Source organism: Pan paniscus, chromosome 4, assembly GCF_029289425.2.
Source record: "Pan paniscus chromosome 4, NHGRI_mPanPan1-v2.0_pri, whole genome shotgun sequence".
In the NCBI taxonomy this organism is placed as follows: Eukaryota; Metazoa; Chordata; class Mammalia; order Primates; family Hominidae; genus Pan; species Pan paniscus.
The window spans coordinates 168,201,636-168,228,500 of record NC_073253.2 but is presented as its reverse complement, the minus strand read 5'-3'; the positions used below and the strand labels follow the sequence as shown (position 1 = coordinate 168,228,500).

General features: G+C 41.9%; 1 protein-coding gene and 1 pseudogene across 6 annotated transcripts in view; one reads left to right on the top strand and one right to left on the bottom strand.

Moving 5' to 3' along the window:
- The window catches only part of CREBRF (CREB3 regulatory factor), an 80,853-nt gene that overhangs the window by 47,316 nt on the left and 6,672 nt on the right, over positions 1-26,865 (bottom strand). For 4 of the 6 annotated variants that reach the window (XM_024928755.3, XM_055112875.1, XM_055112876.1 and 1 more), the window contains 3 exons: positions 11,235-11,434; positions 5,410-5,535; positions 691-1,777 (listed from right to left, as the gene is read on the bottom strand). In XM_024928755.3, coding sequence (XP_024784523.2) covers positions 691-1,777; positions 5,410-5,535; positions 11,235-11,243 — 1,222 coding nt within the window. In that variant the 5' untranslated portion in view covers positions 11,244-11,434. Of the gene's footprint in view, positions 1-690; positions 1,778-5,409; positions 5,536-11,220; positions 11,435-26,865 lie in introns of all 6 variants that reach the window. The other 2 variants (XM_008966604.3, XM_034960973.2) reach the window with 2 other exon arrangements.
- LOC100981631 (cell division control protein 42 homolog) lies at positions 5,601-11,213 on the top strand (annotated as a pseudogene).

Sequence of the window (26,865 nt, the reverse complement as noted above, 5' to 3'; positions counted from 1 at the left end):
TGTTGTTATTGAGACAGACTTTCACTCCTGTTGCCCAGGCTGGAGTGCAATGGTGCGATGTCAGCTCACCGCAACCTCAGCCTCCTGGGTTCAAGTGATTCTCCCGCCTCAACCTCCGGAGTAGCTGGGATTACAGATGCGTGCCACCACATCTGATTTTTGTATTTTTAGTAGAGACAGGGTTTCGCTGTGTTGGCCGGGCTGGTCTTTAACTCCTGACCTCAGGTGATCCGCCCACCTCGGCCTCCCAAAGTGCTGGGACTACTAGCGTGAGCCACTGCGCCTGGCCCTAAACAGGAATATTTTTTAAACCAATAAATTATTGGTGTCTTTGCATAAATGCTCAAGAGAGTGACAAAACAGGTCACTTAACGTAAGATACATTAAGAATAAGTCCTCAGCTGGGCACAGTGGCAAGCTCTCATCTCTATTTTAATTTTAAAAATAAGAAATAAAATAATAAAAAATAAGCCCTCAAGGAATCAGCTTATGAATCCCTATGTGAGCAAAAGTGATCATTTTAGAGCTATTTGAATAGAAAAACCAATTACATATCCAAGCCAAGGTTTAAGTCATTTAATTCCCAAACTAAAATAAAGAAATTATCCAAACAAAACAGAAACAAAAACCTTTCTATTTCAAAATAGTAATACAAAGGTCAGTGTGGTAAGCTTGCAAGCATTATAATACCTGGTTCGGAGAAAGTATCACTAATATCATCATCCTTGTCATCTTCATAATCCTCTTCCTCTTCTTCCTCCTCCTCATTTTCAGACAGTTCATGCTCACTGCCGAATCCTTCATCATGGTCCTCATCATCAACATCCTCCTCGTCCTCCTCATCTTCTTCAGGACTGCATTTAGTTGGCTGTTCACCCAAGTTGTCGGAGACAAAAAGAGAATAATTGTGCTCTTCTTTTTTCTGGGATGAATCTGAGACTGATGTACTGGCAGTAAGACTGCTGCTCTCTCCTGCTGCAAGTGACCCAGGACCTTCCTGGGGCAGGGGACTTAGTAATAGTTCCTGGGTTTCTTTAAAAGGCAAAGCGGGAGTGGCATGACCTTGAAGAGGCTCCATCCCTTTTTTCTCTTGTCTCTTTGCCACTGCACCACAGTAGCAGGTGTTCTCCTTTGCTGCATCTGTGTGAATCTGGCTCAACAAGGGCCGGCTCTGTTGCACTGGGTTGATCTTTACCTTTGCCTTTTTTACATAGTCTTTACATTCAACATGAAAGTTCACCTTTTCATTATGATACATGTTGGTCTTCACCATGATTTGTGTGCTTGAAGTGGGTTTACTTGCTTTTTGGACACAGTCTGACAAAGGGACCTCAGCCTGCAGAGTCTTAGAAGAACACACAGGAGCAGCTGCTCTGCTTGTGATCTTTTTACCAGGGAATGAAGAGGGTAAGGGATTTTGTTTGACACTGAAAAGTGAATCGGGGTAATAAAGGGAATCAGAAACAGACTGTGAGTCCTCACTATTAAGTTGAGCTAAAGTTGGAGTTTTACTTATAACCTCTTCATCTTGGTAAGGACTAGAAAAGTCATCAAGACCCAAGTAATCCACTTCTTTTGTTCCCCAGATGTCACAGCTGGTTAGTTTGGTATATTTCGTTAGGTCTTCACAGTATGTATCCCACTGTTCCCAGTTTGAGGTTAAAGCACCCTCATTATCCAGGACATCTGTGAAAGACTCCAGATTTTCAATGTCTTTGCAGTCCTCCAAAGAAAGAAAGTTGTCTCTAGGATTCTGTTGGTAGTTCATCTCTCTATCCTGAGAAAGGTTTTAAAAAAGAAATTGCACATCATATTTCAGAAGGAAATATTCACCTCCATATGTCAAACTGATAAATCAATACTTGACTTTTGGTCTGTTTTAACATAAAGGCTACTGACATGACGCTTTATCATTTCATATAATGTCATCATTTCCTTAGGCAAGAAAAAGTAGAATGAAAATAAAACAAAAAACAATTAAAAATTAAATTTAAAAAAGACAGAAAGTGTGTCCCTTGAGAGGCTCAGGTATGATCCAAATATCAAGGGCTCTTGAGTTTACCATAAACATTCTGCCTGAAAAAAGTTTACATTTCCTTATCTTAGAAGGATTTTGGGATCTCCTTAGTGGTGGTAGGGTGGGGGCAGGGGGAGACACTTCAACTAAAAAGCAAACAATGTGATAAGTGAGAGAGAAGAATTTAAAATATTAACAATGAAAATAATAAAGACACCCTCATTACAGAAGAAGATATCTTTTTAGTGGGAACTTAAATATAGAGGCAAAGAGCAATCCAAAGAGAGTTGGAATTCAACCACAGAATGGTAAGATCTTTTGCAAGACCTTATAACAACACTTGGGCAGGCAGAGTAAAATACTCCTCACGAATTTTAGAGATGATTTTTTTTTTTTTTTTTTTTTTTTTTTAAGTAGAGACAGGGTTTCACCATGTTGACCAGGCTGGTCTCAAACTCCTGACCTCAAGTGATCTGCCCACCTTGCCCTCCCAAATTGCTGGGATTACAGGCATGTGCCACTGGAGATGTCAATTTCAAATATCAGTTAAGACTCTGCAGCCATTGAAATGAATGCAGCATAGCTCTAATGTACAAATATGAAAGACTGCCCACCATATTTTTATTTTTAAAAGAGCAAGTTACAGAAAACTGTTATCTATATTATCCAATTAAAAAGTATATACAAAAAAACTATATACATATGTTTACATATGCATGGAAAAGAACCTGTTAGTTACGTTTTGGTAAAAGGTTTAGAAGGTGGAGGCACAGAAAGAAAATGAGGAAGTTTTGAGTCTTCCAGAGTTATTTTTTTTCTTTAATTTTTGGTGTGTGTGTGTGTGTGTGTGTGTGTTGTCTGTGTATGGGTTTTTTTTTTTTTTTTTTTTTTGAGATGGAGTCTCACTCTGTCACCCAGACTGGAGTGCAGTGGCGCGATCTTGGCTCACTGCAACCTCCTCCTCCGGATTTAAGAAATTCTCTGCCTCAGCCTCCTGAATTGCTGAGATTACAGGCACGTGCCACCATGCCCAGCTAATTTTTTTGTATTTTTAGTAGAGATGAGGTTTCACCATCTTGGCCAGGCTGGTCTTGAACTCCTGACCTTGTGATCCACCTGCCTCAGCCTCCCAAAGTGCTGGGATTACAGGCATGACCACTGCGCCCGGCCTGTCTGTGTATGTTTTAACAGCTTTACTGAAGTATAATTTCACATACCATAAAACCAACCTATATTAAGTAGACAATAATTTTTAGTAGATTTATGCATTTGAGCACTCAGTTTTCCAGTTTTTATATATTTTTGTGTTATTTCAATTTTATGTAATTAAAACTGTTCTTAAAATGTTTTTCTTCTGAATTTTAAGTGTCTATTTACCTTAAGAATAAATGATTAAGTATATGCAGATCCTGTTTGGAATTGCTATTTTTGTGCCACATTCTTTATGTCATTCATATGCCTTGCTCAATGTTTTCCAGCTGAAAAGCCCATTATCTTTATTAAAAACTAGATTTGAAGATATTTAGATAATCTTTTACCATTTTTGATGCATTTATTTTATTTTTTTTTTTGAGACGGGGTCTTGCTCTTGTTGCCCAGGCTGGAGTGCAGTGGTGCAATCTCCGCTCACTGCAACCTCCGTCTCCCAGGTTCAAGCAATTCTCCTGCCTCAGCCTCCTGAGTAGCTGGGATTACAGGCACCCACTACCACACCCAGCTAATTTTAGATTGCACCATTGCACTCCAGCCTGGGCAACAGGAGCGAAACTCCGTCTCAAAAAAAAAAAAAAAAAAAAAAAGAATGTATTTGATGAAGCAATATTGGCTGCCCTGGAGCCTCCAGAATGGAAGAAGAGCTGCAGGTGTGTGTGGCTATGACCATCTCTCCAGAGCCCTTTCTGCACAGCTGCTGTCGGCATCATACTAAAAGCAATGTTTAAGGCCGGGCGCGGTGGCTCACATCTGTAATCCCAGCACTCCGAGGTGGGTGGATCACGAGGTCAGGAGTTCGAGACCAGCCTGACCAATATGGTGAAACCCCATCTCTACTAAAAATACAAAAAATTAGCCAGGTGTGGTGGTGCATGCCTGTAATCCCAGCTACTCGGGAGGCTGAGGCAGGAGAATCGCTTGAGCCTGGGAGGCGGAGGTTGCAGTGAGCCGAGATTGTGCCACTGCACTCCAGCCTGGGCTACAGAGCGAGACTCCGTCCCAAATAAATAGATAAATAAATAAATAAAAGCAATGTTTAAATCAAACTAAAGATTAAAAATTAAAATTCAGGCAGGTGATCCACCCGCCTCGGCCTCTCAAAGTGCTGGGATTACAGGCATGAGCCACCATACCCAGAAGGATCCTTTTTCTTTTTGAGACTCCAGTCTGCCAGACTGGAATGCTATGGGGCGATCTTGGCTCACCACAGCCTCTGACTCCCTGGTTCAAGCAATTCTCCTGCCTCAGCCTCCCGAGTAGCTAGGACTACAGGTGCGCACTACCATGCCCAGCTAATTTTTGTATTTTTAGCAGAGACAGAATTTCACCATGTTGGCCAGGATGGTCTCAATCTCCTGACCTCATGATCCGCCCGCCTTGGCCTCCCGAAGTGCTGGGATTACAGGCGTGAGCCACCATGCCCAGCCAACAGCTGCATACTTTTAAAATTACTAGATGTAGGCCAGGTGCGATGGCTCATGCCTGTAATCCCAGCATTTTGGGAAGCCGAGGCGGGCGGATCACCTGAGGTCAGGAGCTCAAGACCTGTCTGGCTGACATGGTGAAACCCCGTCTTCACTAAAAATACAAAAATTAGGCTGGGCGCAGTGACTCATGCCTATAATCCCAGGACTTTGGGAGGTCGAGGCAGGTGGATAGCCTGAGGTCAGGAGTTCGAGACCAGCTAATGCAAAAATTAGCTGGGCATGGTGCCAGGTGGCTGTAATCCCAGCTACTTGGGAGGCTGAGTTAGAAGAATAGCTTAAACCCAGGAGATGGAGGTTGCAGTGAGCCGAGATCGCACCACTGCACTCCAGCCTGGGCAACAGAGCCAGACTCTGTCTCAAAAAAAAAAAAACAAAATTAGTCGGATGTGGTGACACACACCTGTAATCCTAGCTACTTGGGAGGCTGAGGCAGAAGAATCATTTGAACCTGGGAGGTGGAGATTGCAGTGAGCCAAGATCACACCACTGCACTACAGCCTGAGAAACAGAGTGAGACTCCGTCTCAAAAAAATAAAAATAAAAATAAATAAATAAAATTATCCTAGGTATAATCATAAGAATCAACCTTGGCCCAAGCACATCTCTTTTTTTCAGGCATTTATAAATAAAAAACTCTCCCACAAACTTTTACCCCAAATCAATCAAGACCAAAACCAAGAAAATGTTGCTTACCAGTTCATACATGAAATCTGGATCCGAACTGTTTGCTAAGAGATCTGTGCTCATCAGAGTTTGTTCCGAAAAGGTGTGGCTTCGAAAGGCATCCCCGAAAGGCGGATCCATTCCGCTTACACTAGGCTACAACAGAGTGATTTTTATTTTAGAAAGTTAAAGACTACTTTGAGACCAATTTATCACATATGAGCCCCAACCCACCCCCACTAAGTAACTTATTCTTTTCAGAAAACATTTCTATACTTTTTTTCTACTGTATAGTATATTTAAGAGCTTTGGCTAACACTGAACTGTAGACTTAAATTAGGAAAATACCTAAAAATAGAAAAAATAGAGTGCTGCCAATGCCCCAGTGGAGAAGCTGAGGTCAACATCAGATTTGAAATATTTAAAGTGGATACAAAACTATTTCAGCAATGCAGACAATTAAGTGTGTTGTGGGTGATGGTGCTGTTGGCAAAACATGTCTCCTGATATCCTACACGACAAACAAATTTCCATCGGAATAACGTACTGTTTTTGACAACTATGCAGTCACAGTTATGATTGGTAGAGAACCATACACTCTTGGATTTTTGATACTGCAGGGCAAAGGATTATGACAGATTATGACCGCTGAGTTATCCACAAACAGATGTATTTCTAGTCTGTTTTTCAGTGGTCTCTCCATCTTCATTTGAAAATGTGAAAAAAAGTGGGTGCCTGAGATAACTGTCCCAAAGACTCCTTTCTTGCTTGTTGGGACCCAAACTGATCTCAGAGATGACCCCTCTACTATTGAGAAACTTGCCAAGAACAAACAGAAGCCTATCACTCTGGAGACTGCTAAAAAGCTGACCTATGACCTGAAGGCCATCAGGTATGTGGAGTGTTCTACACTCACACAGAAAGGCCTAAAGAATGTATCTGATGGCCGGGTGCGGTGGCTCACGCTTGTAATCCCAGCACTTTGGGAGGCTCAGGTGGGCAGGTCACCTGAGGTCAGGAGTTCAAGACCAGCCTGGCCAAAATGGTGAAACCCTGTCTCTACTAAAAACACAAAAATTAGCCGGGCGTGCTGGCAGGCACCTGTAATCCCAGCTACTCAGGAGGCTGAGGTAGGAGAATCGCTTGAACCTGGGAGGCGAAGGTTGCAGTAAGCTGAGATCTCGCCATTGCACTCCAGCCTGGGCAACAAGAGCGAAACTCCGTCTCCAAAAAGGAAAAAAAAAAAAAAAGAATGTATTTGACGATACAATATTGGCTGCCCTGGAGCCTCCAGGATCGAAGAAGAGCCGCAGGTGTGTGCTGCTATGAACATCTCTCCAGAGCCCTTTCTGCATAGCTGGTGTTGACATCATACTAAAAGCAGTGTTTAAATCAAACTAAAGATTAAAAATTAAAATTCAGGCTGGGTGCAGTGGCTCAAGCCTGTAATCCCAGCATTTTGGGAAGCCAAGGCAGGCAGATCACCTGAGGTCAGGAGTTCGAGACCAGGCTGGCCAATATGGCAAAACCCTGTCTCTACTAAAAATACGAAAATTAGTCAGGTGTGGTGGTACGTACCTGTAATCCCAGATATTCAGGAGGCTGAGGCAGGAGAATCGCTTGAACCCAGGAGGTGGAGGCTGCAGTGAGCCGAAATTGTGCCATTGCACTCCAGTCTGGGCAACAAGAGCGAAACTCCATCTCAAAAAATAAAAAATAGGCCAGGCGCAGTGGCTCACACCTGTAATCCCAGCACTTTGGGAAGCCAAGGCAGGTGGATCACGAGGTCAGGAGATTGAGACCATCCTGGCTAACACAGTGAAACCCCGTCTCTACTAAAAATACAAAGACAAAATTAGCCGGGTGTGGTGGCGGGCACCTGCAGTCCTAGCTACTCCGGAGACTGAGGCAAGAGAACGGCATGAACCCGGGAGGTGGAGCTTGCAGTGAGCCGAGATCGTGCCACTGCACTCCAGCCTGGGCGACTGAGCGAGACTCTGTCTCAAAAATACATAAATAAAAATAAAAATGAAAAAAAATCATGTTTGCAATAATGACAAATGCCGCGTACCTACCCACATGCACTTGTGTGGGACAAGGCCCATAGGTATGGTCCCTCCTTCCCCCTCCCAGTACTAGTTAATTTTGAGTAATTGTGTATCGTCAGAAAAGTGATTAGTACCAGTTTTTGTTTTGTTGTTTTAAAACTTTATTATTATTTGTTTAAAAGCAAGGCATGCTTATGGATGACTCTGTAACAAACTAATTGGAATTGTTGAAGCTGTTCCCTGGTTCCACCCTGGAGAGTAATCTGGGACATCTTGGTGTGTTGTTGTTGTTGTTGTTTTTCCTCCTCTTTTTTTGAGGGGAGTGTGCGGTTTGTTTTTCAGTCTTGTTTTTTTAATTCATTAACCAGTAGATAGCCCTTAAGGGGAGGAGGATAGATCCACTTCCTAGATCTAGTTTAGAAAACATGTTCCCCATCTGGTGCTCTCAGGAAGGAGTATAGTAAATGCCTCATTTAATAACATACTCCTTTTTGAAAGTTGCCTTTTCTTTCCACCCTTGAGTAGATCCAGTATTTGATGAAACTCATGAAAGTGGGTGAAGCCTGTCTTGCCCCTCTGTTTTCTAGGCCACACTATATGTGACTGTGACTTTCACAGACATCTGTCTGCCATTTGCTGATTTTTTGGGAAGTTAATTTCTAACTTCTTTCAGTGATACATGAAGAGAAGTATTGCACCTTTGAAATACACCAAATAAATTGAGTTTGTAATTTAAAAAAATGTTTTCCCTGTCAAAAAAAATTGAAAAAATATAGAGCAGCAATTAATATCTTCTAGAAAGCAAAGCTTATTTAGCCACCAGTCACCATACAGCACCTATCGAGTACTTTCACTTAGCTATATAACATTTCTTCAAATCCTTGTCTAACAACACTATTTTAACTATCAGTAGAGAATTCCCTGTCTTTTCCTAGGGTCTGCAGATACAGCAAATCACTCTCACTCTGTGCTGCTAAGTGAGTCCCATGTCTTATTTTCCAAAGCAAGCTGGAAGACAATTTGGGCATCACTGTCTAGTACAACCAATGCCTGCAGGAAGGTAATGGAAACAGAATCAACTAAATACCCAGAAATCTCCTTGATAAGACCAGTAACTTGGGCATGAACTCTGTAGCCTTAATCCTGATTCCTGAAAAGGGCACAGTCCATTCCATAATAAGTAAAGGGGAAAAAAAAGACTTGGGACCCAGCATTAATTCTCCTTCTTGTTTTTTCTCTATCTTCTTTTTACATTTTAACATCTATACAAATCCCGCCAGAGTCAAGTCTGGGCTCACCCTCCTAAAGTGGGTCAAATAATAGAAAGGCCTCAATTTGAAATCTAACTGAGATGAAGAAAGAGAATGAGAAAGAATAAAAAATTTCTTTTATTTATTTATTATTTTTTTTTTTTGGAGAGACAGAGTCTCGCTCTGTTGGCATGATCTCAGCTCACTGCAACCTCCACCTCCAGTGTTCAAGCGATTCTCCTGCCTCAGCTTCCCAAGTAGCTGGGACTACAGTCAGGCACCACCACGTCCAGCTAATTTTTATATTTTTTAGTAGAGATGGGGTTTCACTATATGTTGGCCAGGCTGGTCTAACTCCTGACCTCAAGTGATCAGCCTGTCTCAGCCTCCCAAAGTGCTGGGATTACAGGTGCAAGCCACCGCACCTGGTTTTTTTTTTTTTTTTTTTTTTTGAGACAGAGTCTCGCTCTGTCGCTCAGGCTGGAGTGCAGTGGCGTGATCTTGGCTCACTGCAACCTCCCCCCCAAGGGTTCATGCGATTCTCCTGCCTCAGCCTTCCGAGTAGCTGGGACTACAGGTACGCACCACCACGCCTGGCCTAATTTTTGTATTTTTAGTAGAGACGGGGTTTCACCATGTTGGTCAGGCTGGTTTCAAACTCCTGACCTCAAGTGATCCGCCCACCTTGGCCTCCCAAAGTTCTGGGATTACAGATATGAGCCACTGCCAACTGGCCAAAAATTTCTCTTTTTTAGTATTTTCTCTCTTTTTTTGCAAGTTTCTGCAGAAATGTTTTTAAATGGTATTAATCTATTTGCTTATTCTTTTCATATACTTTCTTTCACAAACTGGACTTTTCATAGACCCTCTCATCGTATTTTTCTTCACTGGTACATCCCATCTTATTTTTTTTTCTTTCTCTTATCTTCCCCCTACTTTTCCAGGCCTGCAGAACCTTTCTTCCTAGAAAAAGTTAGCTTGAGAAAATAAGTTTAAAATTTAAGCCCCAAATTCAAGTACTCAATAAATATAAAACTAAACCTCAGCCAGGCACAGTGGCTCACGCCTGTAATCCCAGCACTTTGGGAGGCCAAGGCGGGCGGATCACGAGGTCAGGAGATCGGGACCATCCTGGCTGACACGGTGAAACCCCGTCTCCACTAAAAATACAAAAAATTAGCCAGGCGTGGTGGCAGGCGCCTGTAGTCCCAGCTACTTGGGAGGCTGAGGCAGGAGAATGGCGTGAACCCGGGAGGTGGAGCTTGCAGTGAGCCAAGATTGCACCACTGCACTCCAGCCTGGGCAACAGAGCGAGACTCCAGCTCAAAAAAAAAAAAAAAAAAACTAAACCTTGAATGGGCAACCACTCTAAAAGGGTATATGCAGTCCATCTGTCACAGAGGTTGGGGTGGCGGTAGGCAGCTGTTCTTTTTTGTTTTTTGAGACAGAGCTTGCTCTGTCCCCAGGCTGGAGTGCAATGGCATGATCTTTGCACTCCCAGGTTCAAGCAATTCTCCTGTCTCAGCCTCCAAAGTGGCTGGGATTACAGGCGTGTGCCACCACACTCAGCTAGTTTTTGTATTTTTAGTAAAGACAGGGTTTCACAATGTTCGCCAGGCTGGTCTTGATCTCCTGACCTGTGATCCGCCTGTCTCGGCCTCCCAAAGTGCTGGGATTACAGGTGTGAGCCACTGTGCCTAGCCGGCCGCTGGTCTTTTCAATATCTACTACCAAGTCCCCTTTCTTTACCTCTTCTGCCTGTCTCCGAGTCACCAGACAATCCCAGCAAATTGTTGATTCCCTGTGCTCAAGGGATAGCTCAGTATGGCAACACAAAAAGCCACCCAAGAGTCCCTGCCCACTCATTACTTCTAGGTTTCTCCCCAGCACTGAAACAAACAGGGGAGGGGCAAGAGCTAAACACTGGAGAAGAAAAGGAGGAGTTTAGATAAGCAGAATGGGGACTAACAGGGCTTCACTGATTGTCTCACTGATTGCCTTAAACCAAAACTGATCAATTCAGAGTAGCTGCCATAATATAAACAGATACAATCATTCTTAGATATATTTTGTGGGGAGATATTTACATGTGCACACACAGGTATGTGTGTGTGTCTATGAGAAAGAGAGATGAGAGGGGTTGGGGGAGGCAGCCTGAAGTTTCTCACTATTTCCTCTTAATTACTTCTAAATTCAGCTAGCATAAATGAAAGGTAAGAATTGGGAAATAGGAAGAGTGAGGAGATAGAAATGGGATTGCTGTGGCAGACTAATTTTCAGGGGAGTTGGTTTTGCCCCATAAAGCCAGCAGATCTGTCCACCTTCTACCTATTTATCATACTACCTATGTAGAACTCATTAAACTTCAAGTGATAGCAAAGTAAGAAATAGAAGCCAATGGAAGGAAGAATATGTACTCAAAACTAGCTGAGATCAGAAATGAGATATCACAAAAAGGTAGTATGCAAAGTTGTGTTAAGATTCATTTAAGAGTCAAAGGTATTGACTTTCTGTAGTGGGAAAATAAAAAACTTTGCACCTACTCTGTATGATTTACCTGAGGCATTTCCAAGCCCAGATCCTGTGAATCCGATTCCAAACTTCTTTTTTTTCTCGTTTGTAAATTCCTTTCCAGCTTTACTTTCAATTCCAAGATCGAAGATGATTTTCACAATAAACAGCAGGTTTCCCCAGAGTGCTTCCAATTCAATTGCTTGGATCACTGCTTTTTTAAAAAATAATTCTGTGCGATGCTGTCTGTCAAACAACACAAAGTAACTTCACTGAATTCCAGGAAAAACAAGTTGATGTTTCAAAAAAAAAGTTGACTTTTGAAAAATAATATTAGCAGAGAATACTGTACTTTAAATGAATAAGTCTTATGGTTGAGTTATCAAGGATTTGGTCATATCTTAATACTTACTATTCTGAAATTTACCATTCCTCCTCTTATATTTTTCTAAAATAGAGCTGGTCAATAACCAATTGGCAACATTAAAAAAAAAAAAACACAAAATTAACATAGGCTTATTTTTTCTGTGATCTGAAAGATGTAATATATTGATTTTTAAAGTCAAGCTCTCATTCATTTTATGTTCTTTATGAGAAAACATATCTCAAAATTTAATTCCATCTATTGTATAATCATTACTGCTAAATTAATCTACATTTTATCTCTCTCATAAGTCAACAGAAGAGTAATGAATACATAATAGTCAGCAATGGAACTTAACATATCCTCTACATTAAATAAAATCACATTTGTAATGGTATATGCCAACATTATTCTTTCAGTTATAAGTATAAGCTGTCATTGAAGAAAGAATTATTCCAGCAAGTTTTTAACAGGTGTACGTTTGAGGGAAAATGGGCCTGAGGACTGCTTTGCAGAGTGGTTTCAAGGGTTAAGTAAAACAATGACTACAAATCATCTGGCACAGGATTTTGACAGGGTACAGACTTAAATGTTAGTGTTTTTTCCCTTCTCCATGAAGACTTTAACCAGGAGGAACTAAACAGTTATACTCGCTTCATTTTCCTGTCCAAGATCAGTGGGTCTCAAAGTATGATCCAAGGATCAGCAGTACTACATCAGCAACAACCTAAAAATTTGTTTAAAATGCAGAATCAAAACAGAACCTCTAGGAGTGGGTACCAGCAATGTTTTTTAATACGCCCTCCAGGTGATTGTGGTCCTCTCTAAAGTTTGAGAACCACTGTCCTATCCTTGATCTAATTCAGTCCAGAAGCAGTGTCACTTCTTATATTGGTAAACAGTCAATTTACACTGAATTTGCCTTCTGAAGTCAGCACATTGTCTGGGCTAGAGGGTTACAGTGGTACATTGTATTAATTTCCTTTTTTTTTTTTTTTTTTTAAAAAAAGACAGAGTCTCACTCTGTCACCCAGGCTGGAATGCAGTGGCCCAATCTTGGCTCACTGCAACCTCAACCTCCTGGGTTCAAGTGATTCTCCTGCCTCAGCCTCCCAAGTAGCTGAGATTACAGGCAAGCAACACCACACCCAGGGACTCAATCATTGTTCTACTTAATTAGATTAATAAACTGACTATAATTCACATTTTCTGGATCTTTGCTGCACTCTCCCCTCCACTGGGCTGTCGTTCCCAGCTCACTGGTCTAACCTAGGAAACAATGTCAAGTGCCCACCTAGAAACAGAGTTAACTATGCTTTTCAATTCAGTGCTACAGTATAACTAGATTGCTCCCTGTTCCTGCCAAAGGCCTGTTCTTGTGCAGTCTCTCCTTATGTGACCTCATGCCGTCGTATGTGACCTCATGCCGTCGTCCTACAACTGGTATGTAGTCATAGTCATTGCCCTAATTCTCTCCCCTGATTCCTATGAGAAAGAAGGTCAGTCACTTTTTCTAGACCTATGACTTAGGCCTCCCAAAAGGCATCTAATTCAAGTCATGTGTTCAATAAAGTGGATCAGTATAATCTTGGCATAAAACCTGGATTTGGGAGAAAAGTTTGATACCCTTTAAAATCTGAAAAATTAACCTTACTAGCAATAGGGTCAGCTGGGCGCAGTGGCTCACGCCTGTAACCCCAGCACTTTGGGAGGCTGAGGCAGGAGAATGGTGTGAACCCGGGAGGCGGAGTTTGCAGTGAGCCAAGATCGCATCACTGCTCTCCAGCCTGGGCCAGAGAGCAAGACCCCGTCTCAAAAAAAAAAAAAAAAAAAAAAGAAAAACTTCACATCAAGAAATATATAAACCTCTTTGTAAATGAGAGTATTTTACGAATAATAAATATATATTTATTATACATTAATAATAATAAATACATAAACCTTTTTGTAAATGAGAGTATTTTATGAATAAGGAGATGTTGTATATGATGGCCAGAATCCCTGCAGCTCTTGTTTTATATGGAACTGGCTTAAGCCCCCTTTTAGTAACTTAAGGAAACTGGTTCCTCACAACAGTAAGTAGCTCTTCCGAATCATCTAACATTCATCACAGTAAATGTTAAAACATTTTTGACACACCAATTAAGATGAGTATTATCCAAAAAGTGGAAAATAACAAATATTGGCAAGGATATAGAGAAATCAGAGCCCTTGTGCATTTGCTGGTAGGATTGCAGCTGGTGTGGGAAACGGTTTGGTATTTCTTCAAAAAGCGAAATCCAATTACCATATGATCTAGCAATTCCACTCCTAGGTATATACCTAAAAGAGTTAAAAGCAGGGCCTCAAACAGATATGTGTACACTTATGTTCATGGCAGCATTATGCACAAAAGCCAAAAGGTAAACACAACTCAAGTGTCCACAAACAGATGAATGGATCAACAAAATATGGCAAATACAACAGAATATTATTCAGCCATGAAAATGAATGAAATCCTGATACACACTACAAGAATGAACCTTAAAAACATTATGGTAAGTAAAATAGACACAAAAGGACAAATATTGTATGATTAGGCTTTATGAGGTGCTTAGAATAGAGAAAGAGAGTAGAATGGAGGTTACTAAGGGCTGGGATAGTTTTTATTTAATAAGTGTACATAGTTTCTGTTTGGGATGATAAAAGTGTTCTGGAGGCTGGGGGTGGTGGCTCACACCTGTAATCCCAGCACTTTTGAGAGGCTGAGGCAGGTGGGTCACTTGAGGTCAGGAATTCGAGACCAGCCTGGCCAACATGGTGAAACCCTGTCTCTACTAAAAATACAAAAATTAGCCAGGCATGGTGGCTCACGGCTGTAGTCCCAGCTACTTGGGAGGCTGAGGCAGGAGAATCGCTTGAACCTGGGAGGCAGAGGCTGCAGTAAGCTGAGATCATGCCACTGCAGTAAGCCTGGGCAACAAAGTGAAACTCGGTCTCAAAAAAAAAAAAAGCGTTCAGGAACAGACAGTGGTGATGGTTACACAACACTTCTCAATGTACTTAATGCCATAAAATTGTACAGCTAAAGATGATTAAAATAGTAAATTTTATGTATATTTTACCACAAAAAATTTTTTTAAAGTTTTTTCGGTAAGAAATGCCTGAATACAGGCCAGGCGCAGTGGCCCATCCTGTAATTCTAGCACTTTGGGAAGCCAAGACGGGCGAATTAGTTGAGTTCAGGAGTTCGAGACTAGCCTGGCCAATATGGTGAAACCCCGTCTCTACTAAAAATACAAAAAATTAGCTGGACATGGTGGCGGGCGCCTGTAATCCCAGTTACTTAGGAGGCTGAGGCAGGAGAATCGCTTGAACCTGGGAGGCAGAGGTTATAGTGAGCCGAGATTGTGCCACTGCACAGTAGCCTGGGCTACAGAGTGAGACACTGTCTCAAAAAAAAAAAAAAAAGCCAATAAATTTATACTGCTATGTAGTTAATATACTATGGTCTACTTTGATCCTTCCTAATCTTTGCTGGTTCATGCTCATTTCTTTCATGTGACCAGAGGTCTTTTCCTCTCTCTGTTGTCTTTAAACTGTTCCAGATCCACAATTCTAAGAGGCAGAAACTGTTCTAAACACTCTCTTTTTTTTTTTTTTTTTTTTTTTTTTTTTGAGACTGACTCTGTCCCCCAGGCTGGAATGCAATGGTGCAATCTCAGCTCACTGCAACCTCCACCTCCTGGATTCAAGCGATTGCTGTGCCTCAACCTCCTGAGTAGCTGGGATTACAGGCATGCAGCACCACCACGCCTGGCTTTTTTTGTATTTTTAGTAGAGACCGGTTTTCACCATGTTGGCCAGGCTGGTCTCAAACTCCTGACCTCAGGTGATCCACCCATCTTGTCCTCCTAAAGTGTTGGGATTACAGGTGTGAGACACTGATGCCTGGCCATGACCCCTAATTTAAATAAATCATTTCTCCTAAGGCTTAATCCTCAGTAAAGTTGAAAGAGGAAGAAAGGAAAGAAAGGAAGACAGGCAAGGAAGATGCTACGGTTTGAATGTCCCCTCCAAAACATGTTTGAAATTTAATTGCCATCCTAACAGTATTGGAAGGTGGACCCTTTAAGAGGTAGGTATCAATGACATTATCACTGGACACAGGAGTGGGCTCTTGATAGAAAAAATGAATTCCGCTCAACTTCCTCTGTCTCACGTGCTCTCATCCTCTTGCCTTTTACTATGGGATGACCCTCAACAGATGCCAGTGTCATGTTCTTGGACTTTTCAGTCTTGCCAGAATCATGAGGCAAATAAATCTCTTTTCTTTTACTTAATTACTTTTTTTTTTTTTGTAGAGATGGGGTCTTATTATGTTGCCCAGGTTGGTCTCGAATTCATGGGCTCAAGCGATCCTCCTGCCTCGGCCTCCCAAAATGCTGGGATTTGAAGCATAAGCCACCACGCCCAGCGATAAATCTCTTTTCTTTAAAATTATCCGTTATCCAATCTGTGGTTACAGCAACAGAAAATAGACTAAGACAAGAGGTAAAGGAAAGGAGGCAGGGAAGTAGGCAGGAGGGCAGGAAAGAATGAAGGAAAGGGAAACGAAGAGAGGCAGGGGAAGGGAGGGGTGTGGACAGGGAGGTGGGAAAGGAAGGGAAGTGAAGAAGGGAGGCAAGGAGGCAAGGAAACAGGGAGGCAGGAAGGACAGGCAACCTTGGTGACTGAAAAGGTTACACAATGTGTATACCCCACGTGATTCCCTTGTTTGGCAAGAAAGACAACTTATCAGACTGCCCAAGCTCTTTAGCAAACTAGGACCCATCTGCCTCATATTCTATCCATCCTGCTATACTTCATAGGTCCCACTCAACAATTCCTTTCCTTTCCTTTTGAAAACTACTCTACTCTGCAAGAGCAGAACAAAACAGTCCTTCAGATGCTTACTAAGTCAAGCCACTACCTGTTTCACGGTACAGTTGAAATCAGATATCCCAAAGTCTCCAAAACATTTAAGCAGCAGAGGTTGCCTATGCAAGGAATACACTGGGGGAAAGGTGGGGCTCAAGTTCTCCCTTTATTATGTAATATGAAACCTGTAACCAAAACTACAGGTGAATCACTATATTTTACCCTTTGATAGCAGTTCTCTAGACTCCAAAATTTAGAAACAGGCAAGTAAAATTCAAAACAGATTATTATAGTTTGTCATGATTATTAGCAAAACATGCCCATTATTTATTTTCCAAATTCTGCTGCTGCTAGTCTTTAAGGAAGGACAATGGGAAAAGAGGAAAGTAAGAAAGAAAGTGTATCTTTTCCCTCAGATTGGGTGAAAAAAGATCATTTTCCTAGCCAAAGCAGTACTTATAATGACCTTGTAAGAATCTGTGATCCTTTTGCCATACCACCTTGCAAACTCTGTATACCTGATCAATCCAATAGTCTTTTATCCTCACATTCGGAGAGTTTTTAAAATATGGGAGGTGGCCAGGCATGGTGGCTCATGCCTGTAATCCCAACACTTTGGGAGGATGAGGCAGGCAGATCACGTGAGGTCAGGAGTTTGAGACCAGCCTGGCCAACGTGGTGAAACCCCTTCTCCACTAAAAATACAAAAATTAGCCAGGCGTGGTGGTGCGCACTTGTCGTCCCAGCCACTTGGGCAGCTGAGACAGGAGAATCACTTGAACCCCAGAGGTGGAGGTTGCAGTGAGCTGAGATCATGCCACTGCATTCCAGCCTGGGCAACAGAGTGAGACTCTGTCTCAGAAAATAAAAAAATAAAAATAAATAAAAATTTTAAAAAATAAAAAATAAAATATGGGAGGTGAATTAGGTCTGCCACAAAAAAAAATGTAATTAAACAAAATAAAACCACCTTTTACTGAAAATCTTAAAAAGCAAAGAGGATATACTAAATCTCAAAAGTGATCTCTTCTTAGAATGCCATGTTAGAGGAAGACAGAAGAACTCTCAGTTACAATTTTGTTCAATTCCTTTCCAAAGGCTCCTATCCAACTTTAATCTTTGGGTTACAGGGACAACATATGGGAGCTTAGTCAAAGCTCTTTGGGAACCAATAAGGAAGAAGCTTTTTTTTTTTTTTTTTTTTTTTTTGAGACAGACTTTCGCTCTTGTTGCCTAGGCTGGAGTGCAATGGTGTGATCTCAGCTCACTGCAACCTCCACCTCCAGGGTTCAAGCCATTCTCCTGCCTCAGCCTCCCAAGTAGTGGGATTACAGGCATGTGCCACAACACCCAGCTAATTTTGTACTTTTAGTAGAGGTGGGTTTTCACCATGTTGGTCACGTTGGTCTCGAACTCCTGACCTCGGTGATCTACCCGCCTCAGCCTCCCAAAGGGATGGGATTGCAGGCATGAGCCACCGCAACCGGCCAAAAAGAAAACTATTTATTTATTTATTTATTTATTTATTTTTATTTTTTATTTTTTAGACGGAGTCTCGCTCTGTCACCAGGCTGGAGCGCAGTGGCGCAATCTCGGCTCACTACAACCTCCGCCTCCCAGGTTCAAGCAATTCTCCTGCCTCAGCTTCCCGAGTAGCTGGGACTACAGGCGCCCACCACCACGCCCAGCTAATTTTTTGTATCTTTAGTAGAGACGGTGTTTCACCATATTAGCCAGGATGGTCTCGATCTCCTGACCTCGTGATCCGCCCGCCTCGGCCTCCCAAAGTGCTGGGATTACAGGCGTGAGCCACTGCGCCCGGCCCTAAAAAGACTATTAAAGCAAGTATCTGGATTAATCTGAGTTGAATGGGAAGGACTAGTTTTTATTTCTGAAAACTATCAATTGCAAGGTATTGGAGGCTTTCTGCAGCCTTGATATCTGTCAATTAAGTTGTTCAGAGCACAAGAATAAGAGCATGGAACAATTTTAGACAGAACCAGAGAATGCATTTCTAATCCCAGCCAACTTTGATTACCACTGGGGACAAAATATTCAGTTTGTATGTATCTGTGTAGCTGTTTACAGATTAAAGTACATTTCTATACCCTGTCATTTAATAAAACAACTTGGTGAAGTAACAAGGACCAGTATTTTGATAAAACATCTAGGTAATATAGTCTTGGTATCAGGATAACCACTATCCCCCAGTCCCTGTCCAACCCTTTTTACATCAATAAATAAAAAGTACAGCAAGGGTAAGAGATTTGTCCAAGGTCATTCAGTAAATGGATACCTCCAAGCAAACCTATTGTTACAAAGACTATCTCTACTCTTTGGGCCTCAGAGATCATTTCTAAAGGACTCGCAAATCTACATTTTGAACCTAAACATGTGCATGCATGAGCTCTATCATCTGAGATGTGGATATCTCCATGTTCACATTCCATCACCGCAGATACAACATGCCATCTCCCCATCCAAACATTCCTATTCTGTCAATAATACTATCACTCTCTGACTTTCAGGGATAGAAGGCTGATTTCAGCCTTCACTCTTTAAATTCTCCTCCCCTACTCACTTTGTTGAATCATACCAATTCTTTTTAACAAAGATATACAGATCACTTACCTTGTACTGAGCACAAATGCATCTGTTTGACTTTGCCCTTCCCTCTTTTTCAACCCTTACTTGGTCCTCATCATCTTATATTTACCACTGTAGTATCATATAGTAAAAATATGAAAAATTGTACTCCTGGATTTTAATTTCCAAGAAGAGTGATATTTAAATTTTAGTCCATTTTAAAGACCTGATGTAATTATTATCTAGGGAAGAGAGGACAGAGGAAGAAGTAGAATTAAATTTAATTTAAATCAACTGAATTCAGGCACTGGACCGATACATGTTATATTGTTCTCTCCCTCGTCATTATTTTATTTTAATATTTTAAACTACAAAGCACGAAGATAAACTCACCATAGTAAAACAAAATATTTTATGCAGGATGTTAAAGATTTTAGTTTTAAAGAATCACTTTGTTTTCTAAGCTGTTCTGCAGAAATCTATAAAATGTTAAAAAGAGAACAGTACAATTAATGGCAGCGGCATAAAAACAGGCAGTGGTGCAAGTGAGAATGCACTGGAGCACATAGCAGGATTCCAGTGACACCAGACATTCTTCACACACTGTAACAACTTTGATGCTGTTGTTAGCAAGGATTTGAGCTCTTCTTCAAAATTTACTGTAGGGGCAAGGTACAGTGGTTCACTGCCTATAATCCCAGCACTTTGGGAGGCCAAGGTAGACAGACCACTTGAGATCAGGAGTTCAAGACCAGCCTGGCCAACATGGCAAAACCATCTCTACTGAAAAGACAAAAATTAGTTAGGCGTGGTGGCGCACACCTGTAGTCCCAGCTGCCCAGGAGGCTGAGGCATGAGAATCGCTTGAACTCGGGATTACAGTAAGCCGAGATCACGCCACTGCATTCCTGCCTAGACTACAAGAGAGATTCTGTCTCAAAAAAAAAAAAAAAATGTTTCCTTCCTCCTTTCTCAGATTTGGCACCTTTTTAAAAGCAGCATGAAATATACTAGAGATATATTCAAATTCCTTCCTACTGTGAAGCAGGCTATACCACCAGCATAAACTATATAATAGCCAGTACAGAGGTTATTTGAACATGGTTTTGCAGTCATCTCTTTTAACACTGAGAAAAGCTCGGTGCCACTTTGGCTCTAACATTCCTAAAAAGCTTGCTTTATGAGGAACAAACTCTAGGTAAAAGGTTATGCATTGTGAGTGAATATTTTGAATTTCATGGCCAGGCATGGTGGCTCACGCCTGTAATCCCTGCACTTTGGGAGGCCAAGGTGGGTGGATCACTTGAGGTCAGGAGTTCAAGACCAGCCTGGCCAACATGGTGAAACCCCATCTCTACTAACAATACAAAAATTAGCTGGGTGTGGTGGCGCACATGTAATCCCAGGTATTCAGGAGGCTGAGATGGGGGAATTGCTTGAACCTGGGAGGTAGAGATTGCGGCACTGCACTCCAGCCTGGGTAACTGAGTGAGACTCTGTCTCAAAAAAAAAAGAAATACATTTAAAAAAAGAATTTCATTCCAGACTCTCATCTGCCTTACTTTATGTATAAATGCAAGAATTCCCCATTATTTTGTGGGGATATTGTGATTCACAATAACATAACATAAAAGTATCTAGCCCTAGCACAAAACAGACACTCAATAAATGGTGGCTATTTTTATTCTCAGATCTATTCCTTGGTATGTGATGCTCCTGGGATGTTGCTGCTATTAAGGTATAAAACCAAACTCAACTTAGAATCCTTTTCTTTTTTTTTTTTTTGTTTTTTGAGACGGAGTCTCCCTCTGTCACCCAGGCTGGAGTGCAGTGGCGTGATCTCAGCTCACTGCAACCTCCGCCTCCCAGGTTCAAGCAATTCTCCTGCCTCAGCCTCCTGAGTAGCTGGGACTACAGGTGCACGCCACCACGCCCAGCTAATTTTTTTTTTTTCAGTACTGATGGGGTTTCACCATGTTGCCCAGGCTGGTCTCGAACTCCTGAGCTCAGGCAATTCGCCTGCCTCGGCCTCCCAAAGTGCTGGGATTACAGGCGTGAGCCACCGCGCCTGGCCCACTCAAAATCCTAAATTGTCTAAATTCCACATTCCACCAAGCTAGAACCAGGGTGAATATGGGATACTCAGGCAACACAGGACACTTAACACCCTTGCCCCCAGGTTTATGAGGGTGTATGTCAATTATGCTGGTTTAATCAGCAAAAGAATCTCTGGACTCACAAAGTCATTCATAAAGCTGCAAACTAGTCATCTCTATACACAATAAAGAAATGGCAGATAAAGGGGAAAAGGCCTCTTTAGAAAGATTATTGCTCTTTATTGTTCAAACAATTACATATAATTTATCACTTTTTCATAGTTCATTATACTGGCTTCACCAAATGGCTCTGGACAATCTGAGGAAACAGAGTGATATAAAATGTATATGTATATCTGTAACACCTTGCATAGTTTCTAATAAAGAGACACACAGAGTTTATACCATACTTGTCTCAAAAGTGTTGAGATAAATCAAACAAGTGAGGCAGATTATTCCAACTGCTGAGAAAACATAGTACTGAATGTAATCAGCAGCTATCAGAGAAGAAGTACATAGAGTAACCAGAACCTAGTTCCACTCCTCCATCAGGCAGTCAGTATTCTTAATATCCTTCCAATCAGACGAAAGAATAAAATTGACAGTAACTCGTTAGTTTTTAACTTGGGAATTTTGACAACCAGCAAGTTATTATGCTAATAAAACTAAGGTAAAAAGGACCTAACAAGTGCACTCTACTGGGAGGATATACATTTTAAAACAGAAGACAAAATTAACTGAAGATTTTTTTTTTTTTGAGGCGGAGTCTCGCTCTGTCGCCCAGGCTGGAGTGCAGTGGAGCGATCTTGGCTCACTGCAAGCTCCACCTTCTGGGTTCACACCATTCTCCTGCCTCAGCCTCCCGAGTAGCTGGGACTACAGGCGCCCGCCACCACACCCGGCTTATTTTTTGTATTGTTAGTAGAGATGGGGTTTCACCGCGTTAGCCAAGATGGTCTCGATCTCCTGACCTCTTCTTGATCCACCCGCCTCAGCCTCCCAAAGTGCTGGGATTACAGGTGTGAGCCACGGCACCCGGCCAATTAACTGAAGATTTAAAGCCAAGGTCTCAAACTGTACTGCAGTGAGAAATCAACGCCCACAAATCAGTTGTGTTCAGTTGCATTAGTGTTTTTTAAATTGTAACTACCAGTATTTAAATTTCACATGAAATTTCATATAAAATTTGATGTCTGATCTCAAATACCACTCTTTTGGGGGAAAAAATTAGATCTGACATTGGGTATACATTCCCAGAAAGATGATCACTTGAACTAAAAAGAGGTATCCTCTTTAAATTGGCCTGTGCTCTCTAGCTTGCTTGAATCTCCACCCAGTCCCATTTTACAGATTATGAATCTAAGCTGAAAGATGCTCAAAACCACAGAACTAGCAAAATGCCTATTTATGAATGTTGGGTGTTCAGTCTTGACAGCTCTGCAACTCAACTTCCAAATAAAATGTAATGAATGTTAAAAGATATCTAAAAGACTTGTACATGAATATTTAAAGCCATTTTATTTATAATAGCCTAAAATCTGGAAGCAATGCCAATGTCTACCCACTGGTAAACAGATAAATTGTGGTATGTCCGCACAATGACAAAGGCTCAGGCCAAGCACGGTGGCTCAGGCTGAGAAAGGTGGCTCACACCTGTAATCCCAGTACTTTGGGAGGCTAAGGCAGGAGGACTGCTTGCAACCAAAAGTTCCAGACCAGCCTGGGAAACATGACAAAACCCCATCTCTGCAAAAAATCAAAAATTAATCAGGCATGATGATGGCACCTGTAGTCCCAGATACTCGTGAGGCTGAGGAAGGAGGATCACTCTAGCCCAGGAGGTCAAGGATACGATGAGCCATTATCACGCCACTGCACTCAGCCTGGGCAACAGAATGAGACCCTGTCTCAAAAAAAAAAAAAAAAAAAGATTCAATGAATATACGACACAATATGAGTATCTCAAAATCAATGTTAACTAAAAGAAGTCAGACTCAAAAGACAACACATTCTACCAAAAGATTTATATGAAATTCCAGAGAAGACAAAACAATAGTGATACAAAGCAAATCAGTGACTGGAGCCAAGGGCGAGTGCAGGAGAACTGAACAAAAGGGCATGAGGAACTTTCTGTGGTGATAAAAATGTTAGAGATATAACAGTGGTTAGATGACAGCATGTGTTTGTCAAAACTCAAAATTGGTTGAATTTTCTTTTATATAAATTATAATTCAATAAAGCTGAATTTTAAAAAGAGGTGTTTACAAAATAATAGACAACTACCGAGAATACTACTTCCTGGGAAAGTTTGGAAAAGCTTTAGGAAAAAGGTGAATTGGACTTTGTTATCGAACAATTTGTAGGTGCATAAGAAATAGAAAACAAGGCACATAGGCAGTCACATTCTACACTGTGGCCTTTGAAGAAGTAGCATCTTTGAATACAAAGGAAAATGTTTCATAAAAAGAAATTCACAGAAATGGATAATTAGTCTTTGAACAGGTATCAAAAGCTAGTTGATCTTACAAGATTTCCCAAGAGGGAATCAGCTTATTTTGCTATTTACATGTAAAATAAGCAGATAGTGTGCAAGAATTTGTTTTGCTTTTAAATAAAAGATAATGAGAGGTGGCGCACGCCTGCAGCCTGAGCTCCTCAGGAGGCTGAGATGGGATTGTTTGACACCGGGAGTTTGAGGCCAGCTTGGGCAACACAGCAAAACCCCATCTCAAAAAAATAAAAAATAAAATAAAGCAAATAAAAAGGAAAGGTAGGGGCAAAGAGAAACCCAAAGGGGCCAGGTGCGGTTGGTCACGCCTGTAATCGCACATTTTGGGACGCCAAGGTGGGTGGGTGGCTTGAGCCCTGGAGTTTAAGACCAGCCTGGGCAATGTGGGGAAACCCTGTCTCTACAAAAAAAATTACCTGGGCATGGTGGCACACACCTGTAGTCTCAGCTACTCGTGAGGCTGAGGTGGGAGGATCACTTGAGCCCAAGGTCAAGGCTGCAGTGAACCATGACTGTGCCACTGCACGATCCTGTCTTTAAAAAAAAAAGAAGAAAAAGGAAAAGAAAAGGAAAGAAATATAACCCAAAGGGAATAAAGAGAGAGAGGGAGGGAGGGTGGGAGGTGAAATAAACGCAAGAGACAAATAGAGTCAGAATGAAAGGTACTTTAGTACCAACACATTAGAAAAGGTGGGACTAAAAGAAAAATGGAACACTAGGGGAAAAAACCAATCAACCAAAGTCAGAGGTACAGGGAGCTACAGAGAAAAGGAGACTGGAGACCTGACAGCATAGAACAGACTGAAGAGAATTAGAGGACAAAGTGAAAGCAAAAAAAGCTATTTCCTCCTAAATCTTACACATCAGTTTCCTCCTCTTCCATTCTCCCTCCCACCTCTGCCTTAGCTCAAACCATCTCATACCCAACCCCACACTACACATCTTTTATACTTCAACTGTACTAGAATGCCTCCTTCACTAATCTTCAAAACTAAGTTCAAACACCACTTTTTCAATGAATATTCAACTTTCCCCAGGCAGAGTTAGCAGTCCTTCTTCCATATTTCAGAACATTTTGTTCTGAAAAACCATCGTAACATTGGGCTGCAATGCGTGTCTCCTCTCCTAGTCTATGGGCAACTCTAGTAGAGGATTCAAAGGTAAAGATGAAAACCTTACTAAAAAGCAGTTCAAAAACTGTACAGCTAGGTACAGTGGCTCACACCTGTAACCCCAACACTTTGGGAGGCTGAGGCAGGAGGGTCACTTGAGTTCAGGAGTTCAAGACCAGCCTGGGCAACATAGTAAAACTCTCTCTCTACAAATAATTTTTTAAATTAGCCAAGTGGGCCAGGCGCAGTGGCTCACACCTGTAATCCCAGCACTTTGGGAGGCCAAGGCAGGCAGATCACCTGGGGTGGGGAGTTCAAGACCAGCCTGACCAACATGGAGAAACCTCGACTCTACTAAAAATACAAAATTAGCTGGGCATGGTGGCACATCCCTGTAATCCCAGCTACTTGGAAGGCTGAGGCAGGAGAATCGCTTGAACCCGGGAGGTGGAGGTTGCAGTAAGCCGAGATTGTGCCATTGCACTCCAGCCTGGGCGACAGAGCGAGACTCTGTCTCAAAAAAAAAAAAAAAAAAAATTAACCAGGTGTGGTGGTGCACACCTGTAGTCCCAGATACTCAGGAGGCTCAGGAGGCTGAGGCAGGAGGATTGCTTGAGCCTGGAAAGTCAAGGCTGCAGTGAGCCGTGATCATGCCCCTGCACTTCAGCCTGGGTGACAGAGCAAGACCTGTCTCAAACAACAACAACAACAAAAACTGCATGAGTCCACCTCATTTATACCATACCACTAGGATGCTAGAAGCCTTGCTGTTTTAAGGAATTTTACAATGAATCTTTTCAAAAGTACACCCACCCTACCCCTAATTCCTCCCCATATCAACGTTTTATTTTTGTAATGCTTTAAATTTCTCAGTAAATGACTAACCTATAATAGAAAAGGCAGCAATTCCATCAGCAGCCAAAATAGAAACTGCTTTTATAAAAGGAGCACCTCAAACCCTCAGGACAAAATATTATACTGAAGAAAACATATGTACAACAAGAATCTAAAAAAAAACTGGAGGACAAAAAAAACAGCAAGCTTTACTATCACACTAGTCTTTAAGAAAAAAAACTTTAGGCCAGTGCATTGGCTCACGCCTGTAATCCCAGCACTTTGGGAGGCCAAGGCAGGCAGATCGCTTGAGGTCAGGAGTTCGAGACCAGCCTGGCCAACATGGTGAAACTCTGTCTCTACTAAAAATATAAAAATTAGCCAGGCATGGTGGCAGGTGCCTGTAGTCCCAGCTACTTGGGAGGCTGAGGCAGGAGAATTGCTTGAACCCAGGATGCAAAGGTCGCAGGGGCAGAGATTACACCACTGCACTCCAGCCTGGGTGACAGAGCGAGACTCGCCTCAAAAAAAAAAAATCAAAAAGAACAAAAATTTGTTTTAATTAAGAAATTAAAAATTAAGAAAAAGAAATCAGCAGGCCAGGTGTGGTGGCTCACGCCTGTAATCCCAGCACTTTGAGAGGCCAAGGCGGGTGGATCACCTGAGGTCAGGAGTTCAAGACCAGCCTGGCCAACATGGTGAAACCCCACCTCTACTAAAAATACAAAAAATTAGCTGAGTGTGGTGACGTGCTCCTGTAATACCAGCTACTCAGGAGGCTGAGACAGGAAAATCGCTTGAACCCAGGAGGCAGAGGTTGCAGTGAGCCAAGATCACGCCACTGCACTCCAGCCTGGGCAACAGCGTGAGACTCTGTCTCAAAAAAAAAAAAAAGAGAAAAAGAAATCAGCAAATTTGTGAGGCTTTCATAGGAAATTCTCAAAATTAGTAATACCCAAAAGATATAAAAGTGGTTTTGGTGTTGAAAGGACAGAGCGTAGGATGATTTAAGTTGCCAAGAGTTAAGTACAGAAAGCAGTAGTTTAGAAAGCTGTTTAGGAAGGAGAGTTACAATATAGATTTTGGAGGAAAGGTCATAAATTGGTGAAATGCATATAAGGCTTGGCTGGTGATACTACTGCCGCACCCTGCATCAAACTCGATCCAAATCCTAGCCTACCCCACAGAGGTGAGTCAGACTTATTAGCAAGAATGATTTTACAGGCCGGGCGTGGTGGCTCACGCCTGTAATCCCAGCACTTTGGGAGGCCGAGGTG